Here is a 24,160-nt window from a genome sequence, read left to right as displayed (position 1 = left end):
CATGGTGTTTGCAAATGATCGTCGTTGCTTTCATGAATATCAACAAGCGTTGACACCAGAAAATGATGAAAGACCTAAGGGAAAAGAGGATCTTGTTGTCACACGTGTTCGAGGAAGCTTGGAAGCTATATTTGTTTTACCAAAGGTTCTGCATCGACAAAATTTTAGCAAGCTGCAGTTTCGTCAGAACAAGAAAAGTCACAAAGTTCTTAAGCGAAAATATAATGAATTGGTGGACAAAGGATAGTTTTGGACGATTTCAGATTCGGGGTCGAATCTTTCTAACCCGGAGGGACTGATGCAGCGCATCTTTGCGACGATCACGACACCAATGTCGTGAATGGATCTTTCTATTGTTTCTAGTTTATATTTACGTATGGGCTTTATTTAGTTGTAGGACTTTAATTGTCAGATTAACTTCTTAATTGTGTTAGGGTTTAGTTTAATGATTCTTCTTATTTAAGGAGCCGTGAGTTTCTATTGTAAAATATATTCTATTATTGAATAAATATTGTTTTAAGAGAGTTTTGCCTAAAGCCTAGAGATGAGGACTCTCAACCCTAAGAGCTTGTGTTCAAGCCCTGCAAGGAGGACTTGCAAAAACCACGTCGATATCTCGGCCTATCCTTATTGCTTCTTCGTCAAGTTACAATGTTCTAAGCAAGATCTGTTCGTGAATCCGAGTTCTCCTTGAGATCTAGCGTTCTCGTCCGTTAATTAAGCCTCCGCTCTCTATCACTGAATAATTAAATATACAATTGCAGATAAAAACTACTATTATATAGTATTTAATTACAGAAAAATAAACGCTATTGTATATAACAATACGATAGCATAACAGAAAACCGTTATCTTAAGTGTCTGATCTATGATGACGGGCGCAAATATAGCGTTTGTCAAAACGCTATAATATCGTTAGATAGCGTTATTATGATGCTATCGAAACTTAATATTCTTGTAGTGTGTAGCTGTTTTTGTACGTATGGTCTAATGCAAGAATAGGGTTTGGGGTTTGAATGCAGAGTGGCAAGTCAAACGGCTACCAACAGTGCAGATCAGAGGATATATAGCATGTTCCCTAGAAGAACTGCATGTTGATGCTCGTCTTGTGTAGTGGAGTCTTCATTCTACTACACCCGCCTCAATTTTTATGCTAAGTGTCTATATAGGCCTGTGACTTCGGTTTATTCGGATATTTCGGTTCGGTTTATTCGGTTTTCGGTTATTTTAAAAATTGAAAGCTGTTCCGAATCGAACCGACTAAGATTTCGGTTCGGTTCAGTTCGGAAACGGTTATTTCGGTTTATGATATTCGGTTATTTCGGTTTACTAGTTTAGGGATAAATTTGTTTTTGATTTTTGGGCTTGCAAAAAAATGACCCATTAATACTACAAAAAAAAACATTATGAGATTTTTCTTGAGAGAAGGAGAACCCCACAACCACGACTGGAGCCGTGGAGGCAACGACGGCGAGATCTCGAAACCGAAGCTTGCGGTATAGAAGTCAAAGAATAAGGACGAGGAGAAGAAGAAGAAGAAGATGATGATGATGATGAATCGAGAAAAGGAAGAAGATGATGAATCGAGAAGAAGAATAGTCAACAAAAAAGAAGAGATGATGATAATATATGGAAGAAGAATCGTAACTGAAGAAGATGATTGTGAATCGAAGAAGATGATGGTGAATCGAAGAAGGAGAGGATGATGAATCAAAGATAATAAAGATGGTGAATTGAAGAAGAAATGAAGAAAAATCAAAGAGTAACTAATGGAGAAGAGGCAATGGCGGCTACTTGGAAAAATTAGATTAGGGTTTTCTTTTTTTTGGTTAACCATTCGGTTCAAGCAAACCAAACGGAAAATCTCGGTTAACCGAGTCTAATTAAAATCTTTCCGATCGGTTTACTTAATTAATAGAAACTGAACCAATTTGCCCAAATCTCGGTTCGGTTCAAATTCGCAGGCCTACTATATACTATGCATGGACTTGGTTCCAACATGTCTATAAAGTAGTTAGTTAGTTACCTCCCTCTTTTAAAATTTTTATTGTTTCTCAATCAATCGGTAACGATGATATGGTTTATCAATCACATAATCAATACAATAAATATTGGATGTTTTTCACGTGATTAGACCTCAGCATTTTGGAGAATTCTAGAGCTGACACCTCAGTTAAAATAAATAATCAATCAAATTAAAAGAATTAGTACAACTCAACATTTTTCTCCAGTAATAATCCTCTGTTCCACGTCACTTTACTCTAGGTTTTTTTTTCTTATGTTAATGTGTTCTCACCATTAGGTTTATATTATACGCAAGTAACTAATCGTGATTATAACTTTGCCCTAATATAACCCCCCCCATACAAAAGCTTACACGTCAATGTGTTCTTATGTTTCTCATAACAAGTTTGGTAGTGTAAGAATGAGTACGGTGATTATAACTTTTCCCAAACCGTAATTAGGTGAATCTAAGTATATTGTGCTATTGTTTTCTAAAATCTTCTTCTATGAGTATAATAATACATGTTGCCTCTAATCTTCATTTTGTGGTCATTCTTCTACCATATGGGGCCTATGGGATATCTCCTTTAATGATGATGTGGGAAAGATGGTCACTTATAGATTAGTGAATCTTTAATCCATTGTTTTTGATCATAGGTTTCATCTTTATGTTATCTGGTTTAACAACATTAGGATTTCTTGAACTTGTAATGATGATCTAACAATAAAAATATGAAGGACAAGTATTGATGGGCAATCTGGTGAAGGATATGTAACCCGATGAAAATATGCAATCAATTATCACTTTATAGAGTTTAGCATACAAGTCTGACCTAAGATGCATGCAGTCGGATATTCTTCATCTCTAGGGAATCCATGTTCCAACTTGTAGGTAATAAAATATATGCCAATTTGATTTTTTTGGACCCATCTCTGTGAACTTTATGGTTTCCACAATTGTATGATTCAGTTCATCGGTCACGGTATAGACATCTCACTTTAGTTTGTTTTGAGGCATTTATAAGAAACAATGGTAAAGTCATACTAAATTACTTGGGTAACACCATTTTTTTTTTTTAATAAAATTTCTGATTTTATACGATAGAAAGAGTTTATGATTACAAGGTGCCTTTGTGACAACGATCATCGGGATGAACAAACCCGGTACAAAGAAAACAAATTACAAAGATTACAAATATTAGGTTGAGTAGTTTCGAAACCAAATCTCGAGGAGGCCTTGGAGCTTCGGTTTGTTATTCCTGGCTAGGCAAGTGTTTCAAATCCTCTTGTCGAGGTGAGAGAAGAGTCCTTCAACCGGGGTGCAGATGTTAGTATAAATCCTTGCATTCCGCTCATGCCATATTGTGTACACGACGGCCTGGGCTACCAAGAGCTTCATAGTGTTCAGACGATTGTCTGTTGTCGGAGCCTGCAACCAGAAGAGTAGGGTGTCCCAAGTAAAGAACCCGGTGAAAAGAATTCTCATTTTAGTCAAACACCATCTCCACAGAGCAGACGTATACAGAGCAGACGTTAGGGTAACACCATGGCAACCAAAGTGACCATTTCTTATACATGTTCTTCTTTCTTGTAACTGTAAGATTGTGAAGAACATTATAAAAACAGAGAATTTGTCATCTAAAATGAATATGGAGAAATTTATGCCTTTGTGGTGATGAACGCAAAAATTCGAACATCAGATTTTTGGAGTGTTTTGAGAGTGACGCATCATTAAAATTGATATCCAATAAAAACCTTTCGATAAATACAACTCATATATCTCAACCAATAATAATTATTTCATGTTCAACATAAGCATTTCTGGATTTTAAGTAACTAACACATCATTAAAATTGTGTAACCAATCAAATTATAAAAAATATTATACATCATATCAATATTTTTCAAAAAAAAATGTTTAAACTAAATTAATAAATCATTTACAATATTTTTAAAAAATAATGATATCAACCAAGTATTGATATCATTATATGTCATATCAATATTTTCAAAAACATAGGTTTAAATTATAGCTTAAATTTAAAATAAATTAATAAATCATGTACAACTTTAAAAACAAAGGTATACTAATACAATCAATACATACTTAGTAAAATATAAATATAATAAAAATATAATATAAATCAAGATTAACCAAGAATAACACAAAACCAAACTAACGTAAAAAATATGTATGTGTATATTGACTTAAATGTAATTATTATCAAATAAAACAAAACAATTAGATTTTACATAAAGAACAAAAGAGAAATAAATAACTTCTTTGACAACAAACAAACTATAGAAAAATTAGGTGATTAAATTTGTATAAACTACAAAAATAATACACCAGAAAATCAAGCTACACTAATATTTCTAACTCCCATAACAAGTAAAGAAAATAAAATTTGAGAGTAATATTGATAGTGATTTTCTATATTATAACACGAACTAATGTCAAATTAAACAATATATAAGTTCCAAAATTGAAGGTCTTATATTATAGTTTAAAGCAGTGAAAACTAAATAACCTTCTACTTAAAAAATTACTTTAAAAATTAACCTAATCCTTATGCTATTCAACAAAAGTATAATAATATTAAAATAATACACAAAATCAGAAGATAATGTCTTTAGTCAAGTGGTTAAAGGTTTACAACACCACATTTACGACTGATCCCTCCAAAATATGTTTATGTATTTTGACCAATATTAACTTTTCTAACAATTAAAAAAAACACTATAAAACAATATGTGATTAAATTTATATTAAATACAAATATACACCACAAATTCAAACCATGCTAATATATCTCCCACATTATGGTAAAGAAAATAAAACAGAACATACATTAGGGTTAGTTAAGCTATCTATACAATTAAGTCCACTCAATTTAAATGTAAACATTTATAATCCCTCGTAGATTTGAGTTTTCTCAACCATTAATTTATTAGTGCATTTTCTATTTTATTGTTTTATAAACCATAGTTTTTTCAATTAATCTAACTCCAAAAAGAAAGTTCATATTTTCAAGAATTCAATATATCTAAAAACAGTTACAAAAAGTATTCCCGCGGCGTAGCGCGAGTGTAACATATCGTCCGTCATTGTAAAACTAGTAACCTAGTTAAGTGTAACCTAGTAATAATAATAACTATTGATGAATTCATCTTCTTTTACCGTCATTGTAAAACTAAAACATATCGTCCGTTCGTATGATAAAAGATAAATCGGATCGAAAGAGTGCTACATGTTAAGTATTGGGCCTCAGCCCAGTATAAGTAAGAAGAAGCTACGGTGACATAAGAAGAAGAACTAGATCCAGGAAGACAAAAAAGGAGGGAGAGAGAGACGTGTCACTCACTTGGGCCTTGGCTTCCTCCTCTCTTCCAAATCGGCAAATCGGAGGAATTTGTGCTCTCTGGATAGATTAAAAAAAAAAAAACACTAAGAGATTCCATTACTTTCCCTCTGTTTCTTCCCTGTACATTCACTCTATCGAGGCCCTCCGAGCTTACTTTTAGAAGATGGACATCGAACAGAAGCAGGCGGAAATAATCGATATATTCGTTAAACGAGCTTATGTATCCAAAGGCGATGCTCTTGCATCTATCCTACTAGAAGCTACTTCGCATCCTTGGCTTTTCGCCTTCTCCGAGATTTTGGCTCTGCCTTGTGTTGCCGAGGTCTTCTCGACTCTACGCCTAGCATCTTTCATATACTACAATACTTACTCTTTATTAATCAAGTTCATACCCTGCTCCCTTGCACTATCTGCTTAGGCTGTACGATTTCATCATCTAGCTTACAGTATTAGGGTTTCTACTGGAGACATATTTCTCAATAATGTTTGCTATTTGCTATATTCCTTTTCATTAGTTCACTTGCTTCATTCATTGGTTTTGATCAGCTTTTGTTTTTTTTCCACATTCCTTGGAAAGTGTTTATATATCCGTGACTGATTATATTTAACTTCTCTGTTTGGTGTTGCGGAGTTCAGTTGTTAATTTTGCAAACCTCTGTGTTTTCTTTTAATTAATTGCTCGCCTGTTCGGTTTCTGAAGCTTCTCTTAACTTTCACTGCAGCTTAAAGGGACCACTAACTCTGTATACCTCGATGTACTACGGTTATTCGCACATGGCACATGGAGTGATTACAACAAAATGTATGACTGGAAGCTTAAATCTTCCGTTTCTTTTTTCATCTATCTATATATCTATTGAAAAGATTTGGTTGTTGTTAAGTTTTCTTAAACGTTTTATGTTTTGTTTTGATGATACACTTTCACTGCGTCCTCTTATTCTAATCTTCTTCTCAAACTCTAGGCAACACTGGTTGTATTTCCCAATTGGTTCCTGTTCAAGTTCTTAAGCTGAAGCAGCTCACCGTCCTTTCTCTGGCGGAGGTAAACAAGGTATATCTTCTTTTTCTTTTCGTCTGTGACCATGATGATTTGTTTTTTCGTAGTTTTTGTTCGTCATTTCAATCTCTTTTTCTGGACTCTTGATATGTGTCGTTGATTTATATATAATTCCTTACGATATGTGCTTTTTTACTTCCGGGTATTGCCCTATGATTTACTGATGGCCGAGTTAGATATCTCAAACATACGTGAGCTCGAAGATTTTCTTATCAATGAATGCATGTACGCTGTGAGTTTTCTGGACTAAAGATTTTCTTTTCGAGTAATAATAATTTGTGATTGAGAAGCTGACGTTGCACAGACAAGTGAAGTGTGACAATGGAGAAATGTGTAAACATACGGTGCTGACTTTTTGCAGGCCAGGGTATAGTTAGAGGAAAACTTGATCAGTTGAAAAGATGCTTTGAGGTACCTGCTTTCTTTTCACATTCCAATTGTATGATCGTTGTGCTTTTTGTTAGATCTACCAGCAACTCTTGAACCAGTATATCCCTTGCAAACATGCAGGTTCAGTTTGCAGCTGGTAGAGATCTAAGGCCTGGACAGCTTGGGAATATGATTCACACACTGGAAAATCTGTAACTTGTTATATATCCCTGCCCTTCTGTTGAGATTTTATGTGAGAGCCCCTTCTCATGAACTAGAATGTTGGAGTCAGTTTATATATATGTATGTGCACACAATTGATGTTTAGGTCGAGTACATCAAAAGATCTGCTGGTTTCAATTCAAGATAAGATAAAAGGGGCTGACAATATGAGTGAAGTGGACAATAGAAATCGAAAGGAAGTAGAAGAGAGGGTGGAAGAAGTGAAAAAGTCAATATCCTTGAAGGTACTAGTAGATTGTGGCTGATTATTCTTTTCATCGTTGTTTGGTACACTTACATTTTGAAGTTAGCTATTTTTGCTAAAATTTAGCATAGAGAATTGTTATGTTATACACAGCCAACAAATGACATTGTGATGTTTTGCAGTACTTGGTCCTCGGTTGGACAAAGTTCGTATTGTGTTTTGTAATGAGATGAACGCTCCCTTAACGAAACTAGAATCATGTGCTTTCACGGAAAAAAAAGATAATCGTATATGTAGAACTAAAAATCCGTAGTCTTTCCCAAGAGAGCAGGCAGTAGATAATATTTGGTGAAAGTAGGTGATGATAATTGAAAATGGACTGTTATGACTCGAACAATGGGAGATATTTTTCTATGTTGTCTTACTTACATTGTGGCAGAAGTTGCACACTGTGGGCAGGAAGAGATATTTGGTGAACCAAGTGGAGTGATGGACTATGAAGAGGACCGAAGCAGGCCCAAGAGGTAGGTGACTCTGTTACATTCTCCAGAACTTAAAGTTGATCCGCTAATTAGGATCCTTAAGCTCTCAGATAAGATTTCTTCCTTGATTAGATAGAAAACCAATCACCCTAAAGCCATGGGAGGGCATCATCGTGAAGGTATATGATTTTGGATTTTTTTTAGGGGGGGGGGGGGGGGGGGGGGGTAGGGAATATCTAGAAAAACATGAGGTACGATTTGGTTGAGAACTTGAGATGAAAATCATGGAACTTATTATGTTGTATTGCAAGAGGAGGCATCCGATGCCATGAAACAAGGTGGGAGAGAGAAGAGAGACATGGGTATCTAATTTTGCGGGAGCAATGTAAAGCCCTTTTAGCTAGCTAGACTTTTTTGTCACTAAGTAGTAAGTATGAACCTTTTTTAGTGACTTTTGTGTGATGAAAGATTCGTAGTAAGCTGTTTGATTTGAAGAGCTTGATGTCTCGTCATAGGTTTTGATGCCTGGATTGCTGGAAGAAAAAAGAAATTAAGAATGAAGTAAAAAGGCTCTATGATTTGCAGATGTCTTCTATAGAAGATGAATTGTTGTAATCAATTATTAATATATAGGGAGGAGAATCAGATTGGTAGTATTGTAGTAAATGAGCCAAAATATGGACCAAAAATAATGAAAACAAATGAATTATGAAAGGTGTTTTTGTAATACAGACAGCTCATAATCTAATCCGAGGGAAGGAAGAAGTGTAGCTGTTAGGTTAATTATGTTCCGCCGTTTAGCTGCCTGGGAAATGGGCTCCAACGAACGCTGGCGTTTGTGACCGGCGTGAGTGACCCTCACGGGCTCAGCCTGGTCAATGCCGATAAGGTGAGGAAAGTTAAGCTTAGCCTTGGAGCCCCGCATCTTGAAAGCTGCGCGGTCATATGCCACCGCGGCCTCCTCGGACGTCTCGTAGGTCCCCAACCACGTTCTGGCCCCGTTCTTGTTCGGATCTCTGATCTCGGCGGCGTATTTCCCCCATGGTCTTCTCCTCACTCCTTTGTAATTTGCGCCTCTCCGTGGCGGCTCAGAAGAAGAAGATGATGATGATGAATCTTCTTCAACTGGAGATCTGGAAGCTCTGAGATCAAAATCGTCCTCCTCCAGCAGTTGATGGCGAATCCAGTCCAGAACTGTCGAGCCGTTATCCCATGTGAGCTCTGCTTCCATTTTGTTTTTGTTTTTTTTTTTTTTTGTTTCCTCAACACTCTTTAACTGTGGTCTGATCTTTTTTTCTTTACAGGGAGAATATATATATATAGAAAGGGGAATGAATGATTGAATCACACAGGCCTCTTCATTTTTAATATTGGAGGACCATGCAGTTGCTGGGAAGCACAGAATCAGTCACGTTTTACTCAATGTTCTTCTCTCTATTTTATTATAAAAAGTAAAAATAGGCAAAGGAATCTTGAACCAATCCCGTTTTCGTTCTTCTAACTCGTTGGTTTACACTTTACCCGCACGCAGCACGAAGGAGCTTATTACTAGTATTTTTTTTTTCTTTGCTTATTACTAGTATTATATCCTGCTAGTTTTATATTGTCCCCTAGATAAGGCTGAGTTGCTTTTAAAATACAAAATTGGTTTCCCTGTAGTCTACATCATTGTCTTTCAGGTGTCTTGTATAGTTGTATCTACAAATAATTAATTTATCTCGATTCTAAATATCGTGTCAAACACCTTTTGTTACCATTACATAGCAGTAGCATAGAGAGGGTTACTTGGTCTTGATTGGGCCTTATGTTTGGCCCAATAGTTATACGTTTGGATTCTGATTACACCGGGTTGTTGAAATAGATCCGGATCCGGGTGATTTCACCGTCTCGATCTAATCAGTCCTTTCCTTTTTTGTACCCAACCCAAACCTTCAACTATCATATCAAGTTGAGTTCCCCATGGGAGGCCACGAAGGTTTCAGCAACCACCTCTCCTCCGCCACATGGTTCTCTCATTTCTGTGCTTCAGCTCGCCGATTTAAATCATTGGCTCCTCCGTCATCTCAGACTGCCACCTCCGCCGACTCTCTGGTTCGTCGCCTCGGCCTTTTCGACCTCATACTGTTGGGCGTCGGCGCTTCCATCGGCGCCGGTGTCTTCGTCGTTACCGGAACCGTCGCCCGCGATGCTGGACCTGGTCAGTTTTAACGAATTACATTTTTCTCATCCTTGAATCGCTTAGTGCTTAGTTACAACTTCCGATTGATTGATTGATTACTGTTTGCGTAGGAGTCACGATCAGCTTCTTGCTAGCTGGAGCATCGTGTGTGTTGAACGCTCTCTGTTATGCTGAACTCGCATCTCGTTTCCCTGCTGTTGTTGGTGGAGCTTACATGTACTCATATTCAGCTTTCAATGAGATCACAGCTTTTCTTGTTTTCGTACAACTCATGCTTGACTATCATATTGGCGCCGCTAGTATCTCTCGTAGTTTGGCAAGTTATGCAGTTGCTCTCCTTGAGCTTTTTCCAGCTTTCAAGGGCTCTATCCCTCTCTGGATGGGAAGCGGCGAGGAGCTCTTCGGAGGGGTTCTCTCTTTAAATATCTTGGCTCCCGTTTTACTTGCTCTCTTGACCCTTGTTTTATGCCAGGGTGTGCGAGAATCTTCTGCTGTCAACTCCTTTATGACTGCTACCAAGGTGCGCTTCCTTCCTTCTTTAACTATTCTTATTATACCTTAGATCACGGAAACTCTTCTTGCTTGACAGTATTGGTTCTTCTGTAGTGTAGGTCGTCATTGTTCTCGTTGTCATTTGTGCCGGTGCTTTTGAAATTGATGTAGCAAATTGGTCCCCTTTCGCGCCTAATGGTTTTAAAGCAGTTCTGACTGGTGCTACTGTAGTGTTCTTCTCATATGTTGGATTTGACGCAGTTGCTAATTCTGCTGAAGAATCAAAGAACCCTCAGGTCTGCTCATAAATTTGTTGAGTGTATTTTTACACTGCTATCATCTACACAGTTTTTCTTATATCTGTTTAATTCCTGTTCAGCGTGATCTGCCAATCGGAATTATGGGGAGCCTTCTGGTTTGTATCTCGCTGTATATTGGCGTATGTTTAGTGCTCACCGGGATGGTCCCTTTTAGCCTCCTCAGTGAAGATGCTCCTTTAGCTGAAGCCTTTTCATCAAAGGGTATGAAGTTCGTCTCAGTCTTAATCAGCATTGGTGCTGTTGCTGGACTCACGACTACCCTGCTTGTTGGTCTTTATGTTCAGGTGAAAATATATATATATATATATATGTACCTGGATTTCTTTTGTAATTATGTCACTTGTTTCTCATGTGAACCAAGGTATCCCTAAGTAACCATCTGATAGTTCGGATAAACAGTCCAGGTTATATCTGGGACTTGGAAGGGATGGCCTATTGCCTTCAATCTTTTCCAGAATACACCCAACTCTTCATACACCTCTTCATTCTCAAATCTGGTGCGGCATTGTAGCTGCCGTTTTAGGTGGCATATTTAATGTACATAGTCTTTCCCATATTCTGTCCGTTGGTACATTGGTACGTCATGGTCTTAATTTTCTATATCCCTTCGTTTTCCAGTTGATACTTATACTTTCCAGTTTAAAATTATTGTCGGTGGTCCATTTTTTCAGACTGGGTATTCAGTTGTTGCGGCTTGTGTTGTGGCCTTGAGACTGAATGATAAAAAAGAAAGAGAGTCGGCCAATAGATGGACATCAAGTTGGCAGGAAGGTGTCATTTGCCTTGTTATAATTGCATGCAGTGGTTTTGGTGCTGGCATACTATACCGTTTCAGTGCTTCAGTTATATTTATTCTCCTCTCCGTTGCTGTGGCAATTGTTGCTTCAGCAGTTCTTCATTTTCGCAAAGTAAGTAGCCTTAAGCATAAGCTAACACTCTGCTTAGCTGAATAGCGCCAAAAAAAGGAGTTTTACTAGTGTTAAAATGCTAGATACAAAAACGTTTAGTTGAATAGAGGCCAGCAGTAGCATGTTCTGGCACTTAGAACGCCACAGTGATACTTTAAAAGTCTGTGACTGTTGTCTGTTGAAGTAACGTTGCATTCTTGGTTTAGAGGAGATATTTGTTAACATCGGTTAGAAATTACACGAGGAGATATTTGGCAAATGCCATCCTATCTATTAGTGCTTCATGTTAACCCTCAGCTTTTCGCTTTCAGGCTTATGCTCAGTCTCTGGGTTCTGGGTTTACCTGTCCTGGTGTACCCATTGTGCCATGCGTTTGCATTTTCTTCAATATCTTCTTATTTGCTCAGGTACACGCTTAGAACTAACTTTAATACAAATTCTACATACCATATGATCTAAATTTGATATCTCCGCTACGTTGCAGTTGCATTTTGAAGCATGGATAAGATTTGTTGTTGTCAATGTGCTTGCAACTGCTGTTTATGCCTTGTATGGGCAGTACCACGCAGATACAAGCACTGTGGTTTATCAGAGGGCACCTGAAACTGAAAGCGAATCTTATTAATGCTACACTATTATAGCTGTGTTGCTTAAACGGTGCAAGCCATTTGTTGACTGTAGATAGCAAGTTTCTGTGTTGCGTGAGAGACATACATATTCTGTTTGAGTGTAAGGGATTGAATGGGATGTGAGGAATTTAGATATTATTATTGTAATTTGTAAATAAAACTTGAATATAAGTATGCTCCTGCATTTCGACTGAAGCCTTGAGAATGACTGAAAATGGGTTTTGTCACTTTGTGCTTTCTTTCCTTTCCTTTACCGATTCGTCTTCATTTTTTTTTTTAAAGTAGATTATGATCCGTGCAAGTCATTTAAATTATAAATTTTATTTGTTGGTTAAATATGTTATAATTGTATAATAATTTTTAATTTTATGATTTAAAGTTTAAACCATATAATATCATAATATATTTTGTTTTTTACTTAATATTTATTTAATCAATTTAATTAGATATGTCTACTTTCTGATACCGATAGTGTTAACAATATAATAGAATGATGTTTTACCCGTGTAACACCAAATTAATGATATTTTAAATCTATATAAATATCGACAAACTTGTCTCGCTATATAACTTCGTCCAGAGATATTTTAACTCGCACTATATCATGTTAATTTTTTATATTTATTGTTTTGTATTATAAATATTAGCTTGAGTTGCTATGTTATTTATTAAGATTGTAACCATTTACATTTTAGAAAATTAGTGATTCTTATAAAGTTTAAATATTTATAATAACGGTTGAGCATTTCTCGTAAATTGAGAAATATATGTTCGTTTTTAAAAATTTGTATTACATCATATGCATGAAAAAAATCATAATTTTTATTAACTTGTATTATAGAATAATTCAAGATAATTTAAATATAAATTCAAATAAAAATAAAAAGAAATCATGGTTGAGTGAGTTAGAAAATTTTTTTTATTTTTTAAAACATTACTTATAATTAATTTGAAATTTTTGGTAATTGATATTAAAGTCAATGCATTATACTGCAAAAATACTAGTATAGATAATTTAGTGTATGAAAGGTACATGCCGTTTAAGGGCAACACAAACGTCAGCCAGTCCCTTTTTAAAATCGTTAAACGACAATTGAGTGAGTTTTCCTCTCTCTCTCTCTCTCTTTGTTCACATCATCTGAAGAAAAGGGGAAATCTCTGATCAGAGAGAAGGGCGAGAGAGAGAGAGATCGAATGGCAGAATTTGTTGAGGCTGATAATGCAGAGGCAATAATCGCGAGGATCGAAACCAAATCGCGGAAGATTGAAAGCTTACTCAAACAGTAATATTACCTTTGGAGTTATCCTCCTGCCCTAAAGTTTTCCCCCCTTTCTTTCTCAGATAACCTTCAGTAGTGTTTGTGCGTGCAGGTACAAACATGTCGAAGCTTTGAAAACGGCTCTCGAAGGTTCGCCTCCCAAAACTCGCGATGAACGTTGCAAGGTCTCTGTTTTCCTCTGTCTGCCTAATTAAAAAGGAATCTCCTTTTTTTTTTTTTTCTTGATTTTGTTTCCTGAGCCAAACACGTATATCATTCTCATTGCAGTCCGCTAATTGGATAGTTGTACACAGAGCTATAATGGCCATAAAGGATATTGATGGAATGCTGAATGCTCTTGATGCCGAGTATTACGACATTCTCATGAAGTAAGAAAACCAAACTCTCTTTTCCTTTTCTTTTTGGTTTGGTTGCATTATTAATTGCGAAATAGATATATCTAAGTCTTGACTCAAAATGGTGTGATACAAACCCCTCCTCTCTCTCTCTCTCTCTCTCTCTCTCCAAAGGGTTTTGTATTCCCCATTCATGTGTCTGGCTGTCTCTGTGCTCTTTGATGGAATGTAACTTTCCCCTGAGGCTATTTTTGTTTATTTTGTTTACTTGAATGGTGTTGGAACAGGTACTTGTACAGAGGCCTTTCTACTGGGGACCGACCCACTTGCGATCAGTGCTTGAAGATTCACGAGAAACTCACTGAGAGAGCTGGTCTGGGTTGCATTCTCCGCTGTCTTACTGATACTTTAAACACCGTTTGATTTAGTCCATTTGTTGTAATATTGCCACTAATGTATTCTTCATTGATAAACATTGAGCATTTATTTACCAGTTTTAGACTTGTTTTTTTCCAATTAGCAAACAGATGCTTGGTCCCGACGTTGATAACAACAACAAGTCATTCATGTGTAACACAATTCTTTCCTTTCTCCAAACACCCAACTAAAACAACCTTAGCCGTGTTTATGAATGTTTTCAGGAATAAACTCAACCATAAAATATACGAGTGCTTAGGCGGGCAAATAAGACTCCAGCATCAGTTTGGCTGGGGAAGGTGTCAGAATCTCTACGATCAGGTAAGTGTATTTCCACTCATTCTCTGCCTTGTCTTTAAACATCTCCGTGTACACTTTCCCGGCTCCTTGAGTCCCACGGATGTAGAAGTTTACCTGAAGCATATTCAAATTTGATAATGTTAAACAACCTATTCTCTGTTCTGTTTCCTCGATTTTGTTCACAAGCAAAGATGTGACTCCAAGGCCACAAGGGGTGAATTACCTCAACATGCTCAACTCCGTCTTCATCTGTAAATACTCTGTTGGGTATACGTTGACGAGCAGCTCGGTTTCTGGTTTCTTGTCCGTAGCCTTTGATGGGGGATCCAATCCTAACCCTCACCTAGTTAACAAGACAATCCCCGCATTAACACAGATGCTTTCATTTATGTAATACACCACCCACCCTTCTGTTATGATCAATCTATGAAGTTACTTTCTTATTACCTGACCATCATCTTGAATTCTCTTCAGGGCTTTGTCAAAGATCTTGTACCTAGAATACAGAATGGCGTATTTAGATGACTCCAAATCCTACTAGGGTCCTAGCAGATAAATGAAAGTTAAGAGTTCTGAAGTCTCACTCTTTTGGTTGAAATATGAGCTCTTTAAACACACCGTACCCAGCAGCTCCAGCAACCCCAAGCCCAGCCAGAATAACAAGACTGTAGGAAGCACCTTCTGTTAAGGTCACCGGTTTCTCAGGGATGTGGTATGTAGGAGAATCAAAAGGATCCTCCACAGTCGTCACCTCTTTCTTACCCTGTGAAACAATTTTCAAAGAGTTGGCAGTAATGTTTAAGACTCTCGGGATTTAATGACATAAGTTGTATTGTCTGTCGCTTTTGACGCTTTGCGTTTTGGATTAAGTGGCGAACACAGAAGGTAGAAATTAAGGAGAAACTTGTAAGAATAAACACAAACAATGTAGGAGGTCAAAAGCATATTCTTAGGAACACACCTTATTCTGCTGATTCCCAGAAGTTGTTGATGCAAAAGATCTAGTAAGGTAAGATGAGTTGATCTTCTTTGGAAGAGTTGTTTCCGTACATATACTTGCTTGGGGGCGAAACAATAGTCCTGCAAACAGAGATCATCATTGTCAGAACAACAAGTACACAAGACTGGGATTTGAAGTTTTATTATTATATAACACATGATAATTGATGACCATTAGCTCCAGCGGAGTCCTGCATAAGAAAAACAATGAGAGCTTCTAATTAAACTAACATATATGCCCCCAAAAAAAGGGTGTAAGAAGGCAAACAAAATAAATGTTGTGTTTACGAGACTCGTGAGACCCGAACCAGTAATGGCCCGACTTGAAGCTCCTCTTTGTAAAACGCTTATCAACTGCATCGAAAGACAGAAAACAAAAAAAAAAAACAATTAAAGGGAAGAAGACCTTTTGAAGAAAATAGAAACCAGTGAGTATGAATAGGACTAGAAAAGGGGTCAAATGTTTGTTAAAAGCATCATAACGAACGATCAAGGTATTCTTGTTACTAGAGAGAGAGAGAGAGAGAGAGAGAGAGAGAGAGAGAGAGAGAGAGACTCAATTCAAACAGGACTAGAAGAGCAAAGCATTCACCCGAGAGGTCTATGGAAAAAACAACCTCCTCAGACCAACCAAAGTGCAGATATTGGAAACCTTGTATTACAGTAATATGCAATTCCATGACTAAATTGGAGGAAGTAATAGCTTTGAAAAGAGACTAGCCATTCTTTCTAACGATGCTGAACAATAAAAACCGCCAGAGTGGGAAAAACAGTATTAGATGGAATACATTATCATAATTACGCAAGGAACTGAGCAAAAGGAGAAGGCAGAGAGAGAAACCGATTTTGGGATTCCAGAAGAAGGTTGTGAAGAAGCGGAGGAAGAAAACGAAGTCAGTTTCGACTTGGATTGGCGGCCGATGGCCATCTCTGATCTCCTTACAAGGTTCATCATCATCGTATCTGGTACCACAAAATTAGTGACAGGAGCCAGGAGGAGGAGAAAGAATGAAACTTGAAGCTTTTTTTTTCTTTTTCTTTGACGAGCAAGGCGAAGCCGCTTCTGTGGGGTAGACACGTGACAAAGAAGCACGCACGTGTGCGCTCTTTGATTGGGCTTGGGCTTTGGCCTCATAAGATAAAAACAAAAATGCTTGTTCATCTTTTCCATTTCCCTAAACCAAACGGGCTTAGCTTTTTAAAGCCCAATAAAAGATAAATCTTGTTCTAAGTTGGTCTAACTCGCAACCTCAACCATGGATGGGAAGTGCAAACAATGGCTGTCGCGCTGCTCTCGGCATGTCGTCCTCCTCCTCCTGCTGCTCCACTCCGCAGTCGTCGCGGCGCTTTTCGAACAAGCTGTTCGATCTTCGCGAATCCAGCACAGCGAGCCAAGCGGAAGCTGCTGGAGCTGATCTCGGAGGAGGATCGAGGTCTGAGAACCCAGAAAGACGCCACGAAGAGAGACGCAATCGTGAATGCCATCGAATCCATGGCGGTAATCGGCCGTAGCTCCATCACCACAGGCGACTCTCTATCTGCCACGTGGCGGCTCCTTTGGACGACGGAGAAGGAACAGCTCTTCATCATAGAAAAGGCGGGCTTGTTTGGGACGAGCGCCGGAGACATTTTGCAGGTGATCGATGTAAAGAAACGGATCCTCAATAACGTCATCACTTTCCCGCCGGACGGTGTTTTCTTCGTACGCTCTGATATCCAAATCGCTTCCCCGCAGAGAGTCAATTTCAGGTTCCAAAATCCTTTCAAAATTAGTAACGGAAACAGAGAGAGAGAGAGAGAGAGTAGCTTGCTTAATTGGATTGCGTTTTTGTTTGATATTTCAGATTCAATAGTGCGGTGTTGAGAGGGAAGAACTGGGAGCTCCCACTGCCACCATTTGGGAAGGGCTGGTGAGTTAGTTATGATCTATTTACAAAAAACAACGACCTTCGCTGCTTCTGAATGCTATATATATGTATGTACATATAAAGAGAGAGAGTTTTGGGTTTGGGTTCCACAGGTTTGAGAATGTGTATATGGACGGTGATATCAGAGTGGCCAAGGACATCAGAGGAGACTACTTAATTGTTGATCGTGCTCCTTATAACTGGACAGAATGATTTGTATATTTTACTAGGTTAAAACTTTGTTTCTTTCTTTCTTGTGTAATATAATACATAATTTCAATTCCTCTGAATATTCATCGTCCTTTACCATTGGGTCTCAAATAGATGGGGCAGGAATATAGATAGGGAGGGAGAGTAATATGAAGGATCATTCAAAGCGTGACCCTCTTGAGTATATTTTGGTTTTTTGTCTGTGTTTGTTACAAAACACACCACCCACATTTTCTATGCCCTTTTTCTCCGTTATCTTCTCTGTCCATGAGTTAAAAAGGCCAACGCTAACCCTTTGTGTTTTGTTTTATTGGGAAACTGAAAAGAGATGTTGGCGTCCGCAAGGTTAGAGAAACGAATGGAAATAGGCAAAAGCACAAGGCGGGCTGCAAATCAGGGCAAGGCAACAGTGCTTGCTCTTGGTAAGGCCTTCCCTAGCAATGTCGTTTCCCAGGAAAATCTCGTGGAGGAGTATCTCCGTGAAATCAAATGCGATGACCTTTCTATCAAAGACAAGCTGCAACACTTGTGTAACTTGATCATTTCCCTCTACTTTCTTTGTCAACCTTTTCCTTTTTGAGCACCTGTGCAAAGATAAGCATGTATGCGTGTCTTGTTGATGCTAGGTAAAACCACAACTGTGAAAACACGCTACACAGTCATGTCTCGGGAGACGCTGCACAAATACCCTGAGCTAGCAACCGAGGGTTCCCCAACAATCAAACAGAGGCTTGAGATTGCAAACGAGGCGGTTGTGCAGATGTCATATGAAGCGAGCTTGGTTTGCATCAAGGAATGGGGAAGGGCAGTGAAAGATATCACTCATCTTGTCTATGTTTCCTCCAGTGAGTTCCGTTTGCCCGGAGGTGACCTCTACCTCTCGGCACAACTGGGCCTTAGCAACGAGGTTCAGAGAGTGATGCTGTATTTTCTGGGATGCTACGGAGGTCTGAGCGGGCTGCGCGTGGCCAAAGACATTGCTGAGAACAACCCTGGGAGCCGGGTGCTGCTCACCACCTCTGAGACTACGGTTCTGGGGTTCCGCCCGCCCAACAAAGCTCGCCCTTATGACTTAGTCGGGGCTGCACTCTTTGGAGACGGAGCCGCTGCCCTGATCATCGGAGCAGACCCTACAGAGTCCGAATCTCCCTTCATGGAGCTTCACTATGCTCTGCAGCAGTTCCTGCCTGGAACGCAAGGGGTGATCGACGGGCGGCTGTCAGAAGAGGGCATAAGCTTCAAGCTAGGAAGAGACCTCCCTCAGAAGATCGAAGAAAATGTCGAGGAGTTCTGCAAGAAGCTGGTGGCAAAGGCGGGTTCTGGCTCTGGTTTGTTGGATTTAAATGACCTTTTCTGGGCAGTTCACCCGGGTGGACCCGCCATCCTGAGTGGGCTGGAGACAAAGCTGAAGCTGAAGCCGGAAAAGCTAGAATGCAGCAGACGGGCGTTGATGGATTATGGGAACGTAAGCAGTAACACCATCTTCTACATAATGGAAAAAGTGAGAGATGAGCTTGAGAAGAAAGGCACAGAGGGAGAAGAATGGGGTTTGGGATTAGCTTTCGGACCGGGAATCACCTTCGAAGGCTTTCTCATGAGGAGTCTCTAAATGTCTATGATCCGGACTCCGGAGATATGTAAACAAGTAAAAAATAGTATGAGAATCGGCACGTTAACTATTGATGAACCGATGCCAACACACACATGTATATGTGTATATGGTTGCTTTAGTTTTGCTCTACAAAGGTAAATCATACAGTTCCAATGATTCTAGGACACTCGGTTAAAAGTAATGGGCCTTCATGCATCCACGTAGTAATATAGTTTCATCCTTACAAAATCAGAATGTCGATTTCTCTGGCTTTAATTTATTCACCGCTTTATCCTCCACTTTTAGCGAATCCTACTACTAAACGTATGACAAACAAACTGTGAGTTACATAATTTGATTCTCACAATTAAGCTGTCAACAAAACATTCAACAGGTGTTAAGCAAGCCATTAAAAGGAGGGACCTATATAACTAAATACATATGGTTAACGATTCAAGTACCATGTCCCCACTTGTCCATTACTAGTACAAAAGTTCACATAAAAAGTTCTTTTTAAGAAAGAGAAGAAGATCTCAATAACACAAAATAATCTTTTAAATTAAAAATACACACAGAATTAAGATGAGCCAATGTGTTCCCAACTGTCACATAGATGATACTCCTGCGGCCGCAGCAGCTACCACCACCGTCCGCTCCACCACAGCCGCCGATATCCCCATGTATGCACCTTCATTTGTTTATATATATATATATATATATATATATCATCTTGATAATAACTCTTTGTTGAGTATATAATATGTTTGTTTGCAGGTTAGACTACGAGGTAGCCGAGCTGACGTGGGAGAACGGGCAACTGGGCTTGCACGGGTTAGGTCCACCGAGAGTGACGGCTTCGTCGACAAAGTACTCCACAGGCGCCGGTGGAACCTTGGAGTCGATAGTGGACCAAGCTACTCGCCTCCCGAACCCTAAGCCCACTGATGAGCTCGTCCCATGGTTCCACCATCGCTCTTCCAGAGCCGCCATGGCCATGGACGCGCTTGTCCCTTGCTCAAACCTTCAGGAGCAACAGAGCAAGCCCGGTGGGGTTGGCTCCACCCGAGTGGGGTCGTGTAGTGATGGTCGTACCATGGCCGGTGGAAAACGAGCCAGAGTGGCGCCGGAGTGGAGCGGGAGCGGGAGTCAGCGCCTGACCATGGACACTTACGACGTCGGTTTCACCTCAACATCCATGGGCTCGCCTGATAACACCATCGATGATCATGACTCAGTCTGCCACAGCCGCCCACTGGCAAGAACTATATATAGAACTATAGTTATATCCCTTTTTTAAAACCAAACAATGAATTAAAAAAAAAAAACCTGATATAGATGGAGGACGAAGAAGAGAAGAAAGGCGGAGGCAAATCATCAGTTTCAACCAAGAGAAGCAGAGCCGCTGCTATTCATAATCAATCCGAACGAGTATTCACCTTAAACCTTCTTTTTTTTTTCTTTTTCAGTACTCTTTTTCAAGTTCTATGTAGTATAACTTATCTATGCCGCTCCTGCATGGTCATTAATTATATATTAACATGCTTGTGACTTTTTTTTCATTAATTTATTTAGTTTAAGGATATTCACAGCCCTTTTGGCTGATCAATTTTCTTGCAGAAGAGGAGAGATAAGATCAATCAAAGGATGAAGACTTTGCAGAAAATGGTTCCCAATTCCAGCAAGGTACGTACGTATGTACTCGTCGTTCTACATGCATCATAATAGGTGGCTAAATCATCAAAGTCTTATTGAGCCTGCGTACGAACTACAGTCAGTTAGCTGATTAGTATAATACTAGTAAGTAGGTATACATGAAAATAGCTAGAGGGGATGATATGAGAGAAAAAAAAATGGTGGACCAAAGCAAAGTGAATGCATCGAAAGAAATGGACCTCATACGATGATTCTACTCCACACACTTATGCTCAATCTTTATATTTGGTTGCCCCCTAAAAAACTTATTTTACATCTCTTTATTACTTGGTCCGACTGGTCCATTCATATATCCCTTAAATTATTTTATGCCTCTGTCGACTCAAAAATCAACACAATCTATATCACATGTATTATAATTTATATATACGTAAACACATGCTTGACTAAATCCGTATGGCATGTTCATTGGTTTGGTTAGTTATAGTAGATATAAAGAGTGTGATTTGATTTCATTATTATTTTGGATTTAGACGGATAAAGCATCCATGTTGGATGAAGTGATAGAGTACTTGAAGCAACTTCAAGCACAAGTGAGTATGATGAGCAGAATGAACATGCCTTCCATGATGCTTCCTATGGCCTTGCAGCAACAACAACAACTACAAATGTCTCTCATGTCCAATCCCATGGGTTTAGGGATTGGCATGGGGATGCCCGGTCTCGGTCTCCTGGACCTGAATTCTATGAACCGAGCTGCTGCTGCCACTCCTAATATACATGCCAACATGATGCCAAACCCATTTGCGCCAATGACTTCTCCATCGTGGGATGCTTCTTCCAACGACACTCGATTTCAGTCTCCTTTAATCCCAGATCCTATGGCCGCCTTTCTTGCATGCTCTTCACAGGTTGACTTTTTATTTTATTTTCATATATCTAATCATTAATGCTTCATTTTGTCAAAATCAAAAACCCAAAAAAAAAAATGAACATGCATGACCATATTTATATTTCGAAATATTGCAGCCAACGACGATGGAAGCATATAGCAGGATGGCTGCATTATATCAGCAAATGCAGCAACAGCTTCCTCCTTCGATTCCAAAATGATTATTTTAAAAACATCCATCGATCGTACGTCAATATATGTGTTTTATATTCCATCATACATATATATATATTATTTTTTATATATTCCATCATAATTAACTTATATTGTATAGGCTACTCATGAATTATGATTATATACGTACTTAAAAAAAAAAGGATCGTGTTGCAATTGGATGTCGTACGTCCGACAAAAAATAATGGTAATGTTGTTTGAGTGAATTTGTAACTTCACTTTACATCCATAAACCAAAAACGAACTGATCTATTTTTTGTTAGATAAAGTGCGTTCAATATACGTAGAGTCTAGTATAGTACTTCGTTTTCACGAATTTAATTATGTCAGTCGTCGTGAGAATAAGTGAAAAGTCGAAATGGAGTAGACACAACACAAGAGCATATGCGTTGTCTGCAAAATTCCACAATAATTGTTGATAATGTTATTATTATGCTACAAGAAACCAAAAAGAAAGGGAATATTTATTTTTAAAGGTGCCGTAAATGATTGGCTGTTAACAGGTCAACTTGGCCCTGACCATTACCACACGTTTGTTTGTGAACAAATCAAATTATTTATAACGAAAAGTGACTCTTAAAATCATGAGATAAATGCAACTTAAGTAGTGATCCAATCGTCACCACAAGGCACAAACCCTATCTATTTCTCCTTCTTTTTTTTTTTTAATTACTTCTTCTTAATTTTTGCTTATAAAAAGATCTCATTTGTCCTTTTACTATTAAAAGAATGTACAATCAATATATAACTGAACTTTGATTTGATTTAAAAAATGTTAATTCTGGGACGACGATTTTGAGCGAAATACCCTTAAAATTTCATATACTAAAGAAATCAAAGTATATATAGCATCATCCGTGTGTATACATAAAAATAAATATGTCCATTAAAAAAAAATTGTATATAAACGCATCCAAATAAAACCATAATTAGGTGAACCTGTGGCAACAACATTTTTACGTACATTTATATTCATTGTTTTTTGTTTGCAGTCTTTAAATTATACATAATTGGAACATACGAAACAGAGAGAAAATGACATATGAGGAAATAAAAAATCAAATCATATATAACTCCAAAGGACGACACCAGTTGGCTTTGATAGTTAAGCTTAATATAGATACTCCCAAAAGATATGAAAACGGTGGTTGCGATGTTACCAAAAAAAAAAAAAAAGAGTAATATTAGTTGTATTTTTTGAATCTATTTAAACGTAGTACATGTAGATTATTTTAAAGGTGATTTACTCAAATGTTATCCAAATTAGGTAATATTACCAAGATCCACAAAAAAAGATTTTATTACTATAATATTTCGGGTAATTTCAAAATATCTAGCGTGCCCTTGTTTTATGTTACCGGAAAAAACGTTATTACAAAAATGTCATTGCCACGTCAGACGCCACATCAGAAATCGCTGACGTGTAACCATAACTCATCCGTAACGCGTTACAGATGAATGTTGCGGTTGAATTATAGGTATGTTGCGGATGAGTTATGAAAAAAAACATTTGAGTAAGAGCGGACGGTTGACTTATAGCATAACTCAATCAAGCGTTACAGTTGACTTATTAAAATCTGGTTGAGATATGCTATAACTCAACCGTCCTTACGGTTGAGTTGTCAAAATTTTGGCTGAATTATCAATACGACACGGCTGAATTATCATTTTCCGACTGGTTGTGTTATGAAAAACGGCTGACTTATGAGCAACTATCACGGTTGAGTTATCGTACAACTCAACCGTGATAGGTTGACTTATCGTACAACTCAACCGTGATAGGTTGACTTATCATACAACTCAACCAGGACGGTTGACTTAGTAGCAAAAAATTAATTACTAGAATGTTATTCAGTTACGGCTGACTTATTAAACGATACAGCTGAGTTACATATTTTCAGTTGATGAAGCGGCTGAATTTGGCAGCAATTTTTTTGCTTTTTAATTACTATAATGTTTTTTTAATTACTGTAATGTTTTTCATGTTGTGAGTGAGTTTTATATAGGCTAAGTTATTAATTATTTGATGGCTGAGTTGCCACGTCGGACGCAACATCCATGTCAGCATTCCATGTCATCTTTTTTTTTCTCCGGAAATACGAAACGTCGT

General features: G+C 38.1%; 8 protein-coding genes across 16 annotated transcripts; 6 read left to right on the top strand and 2 right to left on the bottom strand.

Annotated features, from left to right (window-relative positions):
• The first annotated feature begins 5,341 nt into the window (after positions 1–5,341).
• Positions 5,342–8,437, top strand: LOC104737780 (COP9 signalosome complex subunit 7). 4 transcript variants are annotated; one of them, XM_010458035.3, is made up of 9 exons: positions 5,342–5,691; positions 6,092–6,171; positions 6,332–6,420; positions 6,603–6,651; positions 6,788–6,837; positions 6,937–7,007; positions 7,124–7,262; positions 7,682–7,746; positions 8,220–8,437. In XM_010458035.3, the coding sequence occupies exons 2-9, from the start codon at positions 6,123–6,125 to the stop codon at positions 8,224–8,226; spliced, it is 519 nt and encodes a 172-aa protein (XP_010456337.1). In that variant the 5' UTR covers positions 5,342–5,691; positions 6,092–6,122; the 3' UTR covers positions 8,227–8,437. The 4 variants fall into 4 exon arrangements, with proteins under 4 accessions (XP_010456337.1, XP_010456341.1, XP_087336566.1 ...); XM_010458039.3 differs by having other exon boundaries at positions 7,665–7,746; XM_087480439.1 differs by lacking the exon at positions 6,603–6,651 and having other exon boundaries at positions 5,420–5,691; positions 6,793–6,837.
• LOC147930058 (ethylene-responsive transcription factor 1-like) lies at positions 8,283–9,040 on the bottom strand. Its single transcript, XM_087480441.1, has one exon. The coding sequence runs from the start codon at positions 8,933–8,935 to the stop codon at positions 8,411–8,413; it is 525 nt and encodes a 174-aa protein (XP_087336567.1). The 5' UTR covers positions 8,936–9,040; the 3' UTR covers positions 8,283–8,410.
• A 69-nt stretch (positions 9,041–9,109) lies between these two features.
• Positions 9,110–12,459, top strand: LOC104737779 (cationic amino acid transporter 9, chloroplastic). Of its 2 annotated transcripts, none has more exons than XR_015577600.1 (8): positions 9,110–9,901; positions 9,994–10,403; positions 10,495–10,671; positions 10,755–10,979; positions 11,100–11,271; positions 11,367–11,603; positions 11,915–12,010; positions 12,088–12,459. XR_015577600.1 is itself a non-coding variant. In XM_010458032.2 (8 exons), exons 1-8 carry the CDS (start codon positions 9,664–9,666, stop codon positions 12,226–12,228), a joined length of 1,701 nt encoding a protein of 566 aa, XP_010456334.1. In that variant the 5' UTR covers positions 9,110–9,663; the 3' UTR covers positions 12,229–12,459. The 2 variants fall into 2 exon arrangements, 1 of the variants encoding a protein (XP_010456334.1); XM_010458032.2 differs by having other exon boundaries at positions 11,095–11,271.
• Positions 12,460–13,290: 831 nt separating this feature from the next.
• On the top strand, positions 13,291–15,538 carry LOC104737778 (actin-related protein 2/3 complex subunit 5A). 4 transcript variants are annotated; one of them, XR_015577598.1, is made up of 7 exons: positions 13,291–13,515; positions 13,604–13,676; positions 13,780–13,880; positions 14,135–14,220; positions 14,489–14,585; positions 14,756–14,954; positions 15,039–15,538. XR_015577598.1 is itself a non-coding variant. In XM_010458031.3 (4 exons), exons 1-4 carry the CDS (start codon positions 13,427–13,429, stop codon positions 14,268–14,270), a joined length of 399 nt encoding a protein of 132 aa, XP_010456333.1. In that variant the 5' UTR covers positions 13,291–13,426; the 3' UTR covers positions 14,271–14,340. The 4 variants fall into 4 exon arrangements, 2 of the variants coding, with proteins under 2 accessions (XP_010456333.1, XP_087336564.1); XR_015577599.1 differs by having other exon boundaries at positions 14,751–14,954; XM_010458031.3 differs by lacking the exons at positions 14,489–14,585; positions 14,756–14,954; positions 15,039–15,538 and having other exon boundaries at positions 14,135–14,340.
• LOC104737776 (putative mitochondrial import inner membrane translocase subunit TIM21) lies at positions 14,313–16,795 on the bottom strand. 2 transcript variants are annotated; one of them, XM_010458029.3, is made up of 8 exons: positions 16,405–16,791; positions 15,852–15,917; positions 15,736–15,754; positions 15,526–15,644; positions 15,149–15,327; positions 15,012–15,060; positions 14,788–14,907; positions 14,313–14,678 (listed from the first exon to the last, which is right to left on the bottom strand). In XM_010458029.3, the coding sequence occupies exons 1-8, from the start codon at positions 16,732–16,734 to the stop codon at positions 14,520–14,522; spliced, it is 1,041 nt and encodes a 346-aa protein (XP_010456331.2). In that variant the 5' UTR covers positions 16,735–16,791; the 3' UTR covers positions 14,313–14,519. The 2 variants fall into 2 exon arrangements, with proteins under 2 accessions (XP_010456331.2, XP_010456332.2); XM_010458030.3 differs by lacking the exon at positions 15,736–15,754 and having other exon boundaries at positions 15,872–15,917; positions 16,405–16,795.
• Positions 16,796–16,797: 2 nt separating this feature from the next.
• Positions 16,798–17,779, top strand: LOC104737774 (Plastid-lipid associated protein PAP / fibrillin family protein). Its single transcript, XM_010458026.3, has 3 exons — positions 16,798–17,312; positions 17,408–17,473; positions 17,584–17,779. The coding sequence occupies exons 1-3, from the start codon at positions 16,840–16,842 to the stop codon at positions 17,681–17,683; spliced, it is 639 nt and encodes a 212-aa protein (XP_010456328.1). The 5' UTR covers positions 16,798–16,839; the 3' UTR covers positions 17,684–17,779.
• A 229-nt stretch (positions 17,780–18,008) lies between these two features.
• LOC104737775 (type III polyketide synthase C) lies at positions 18,009–19,458 on the top strand. The gene is made up of 2 exons (XM_087480437.1): positions 18,009–18,210; positions 18,307–19,458. Exons 1-2 carry the CDS (start codon positions 18,009–18,011, stop codon positions 19,287–19,289), a joined length of 1,185 nt encoding a protein of 394 aa, XP_087336563.1. The 3' UTR covers positions 19,290–19,458.
• A 160-nt stretch (positions 19,459–19,618) lies between these two features.
• On the top strand, positions 19,619–22,140 carry LOC104737773 (transcription factor UNE10). The gene is made up of 6 exons (XM_010458025.3): positions 19,619–19,951; positions 20,046–20,526; positions 20,607–20,699; positions 20,889–20,954; positions 21,458–21,835; positions 21,954–22,140. Exons 1-6 carry the CDS (start codon positions 19,854–19,856, stop codon positions 22,035–22,037), a joined length of 1,200 nt encoding a protein of 399 aa, XP_010456327.1. The 5' UTR covers positions 19,619–19,853; the 3' UTR covers positions 22,038–22,140.
• The last annotated feature ends 2,020 nt before the right edge of the window (positions 22,141–24,160 follow it).

This window comes from Camelina sativa, chromosome 13 (assembly GCF_030686135.1).
Source record: "Camelina sativa cultivar CO46 ecotype springtype chromosome 13, ASM3068613v1".
Lineage (NCBI taxonomy): Eukaryota > Viridiplantae > Streptophyta > Magnoliopsida > Brassicales > Brassicaceae > Camelina > Camelina sativa.
This window is presented reverse-complemented; position numbering and strand designations above follow the sequence as displayed.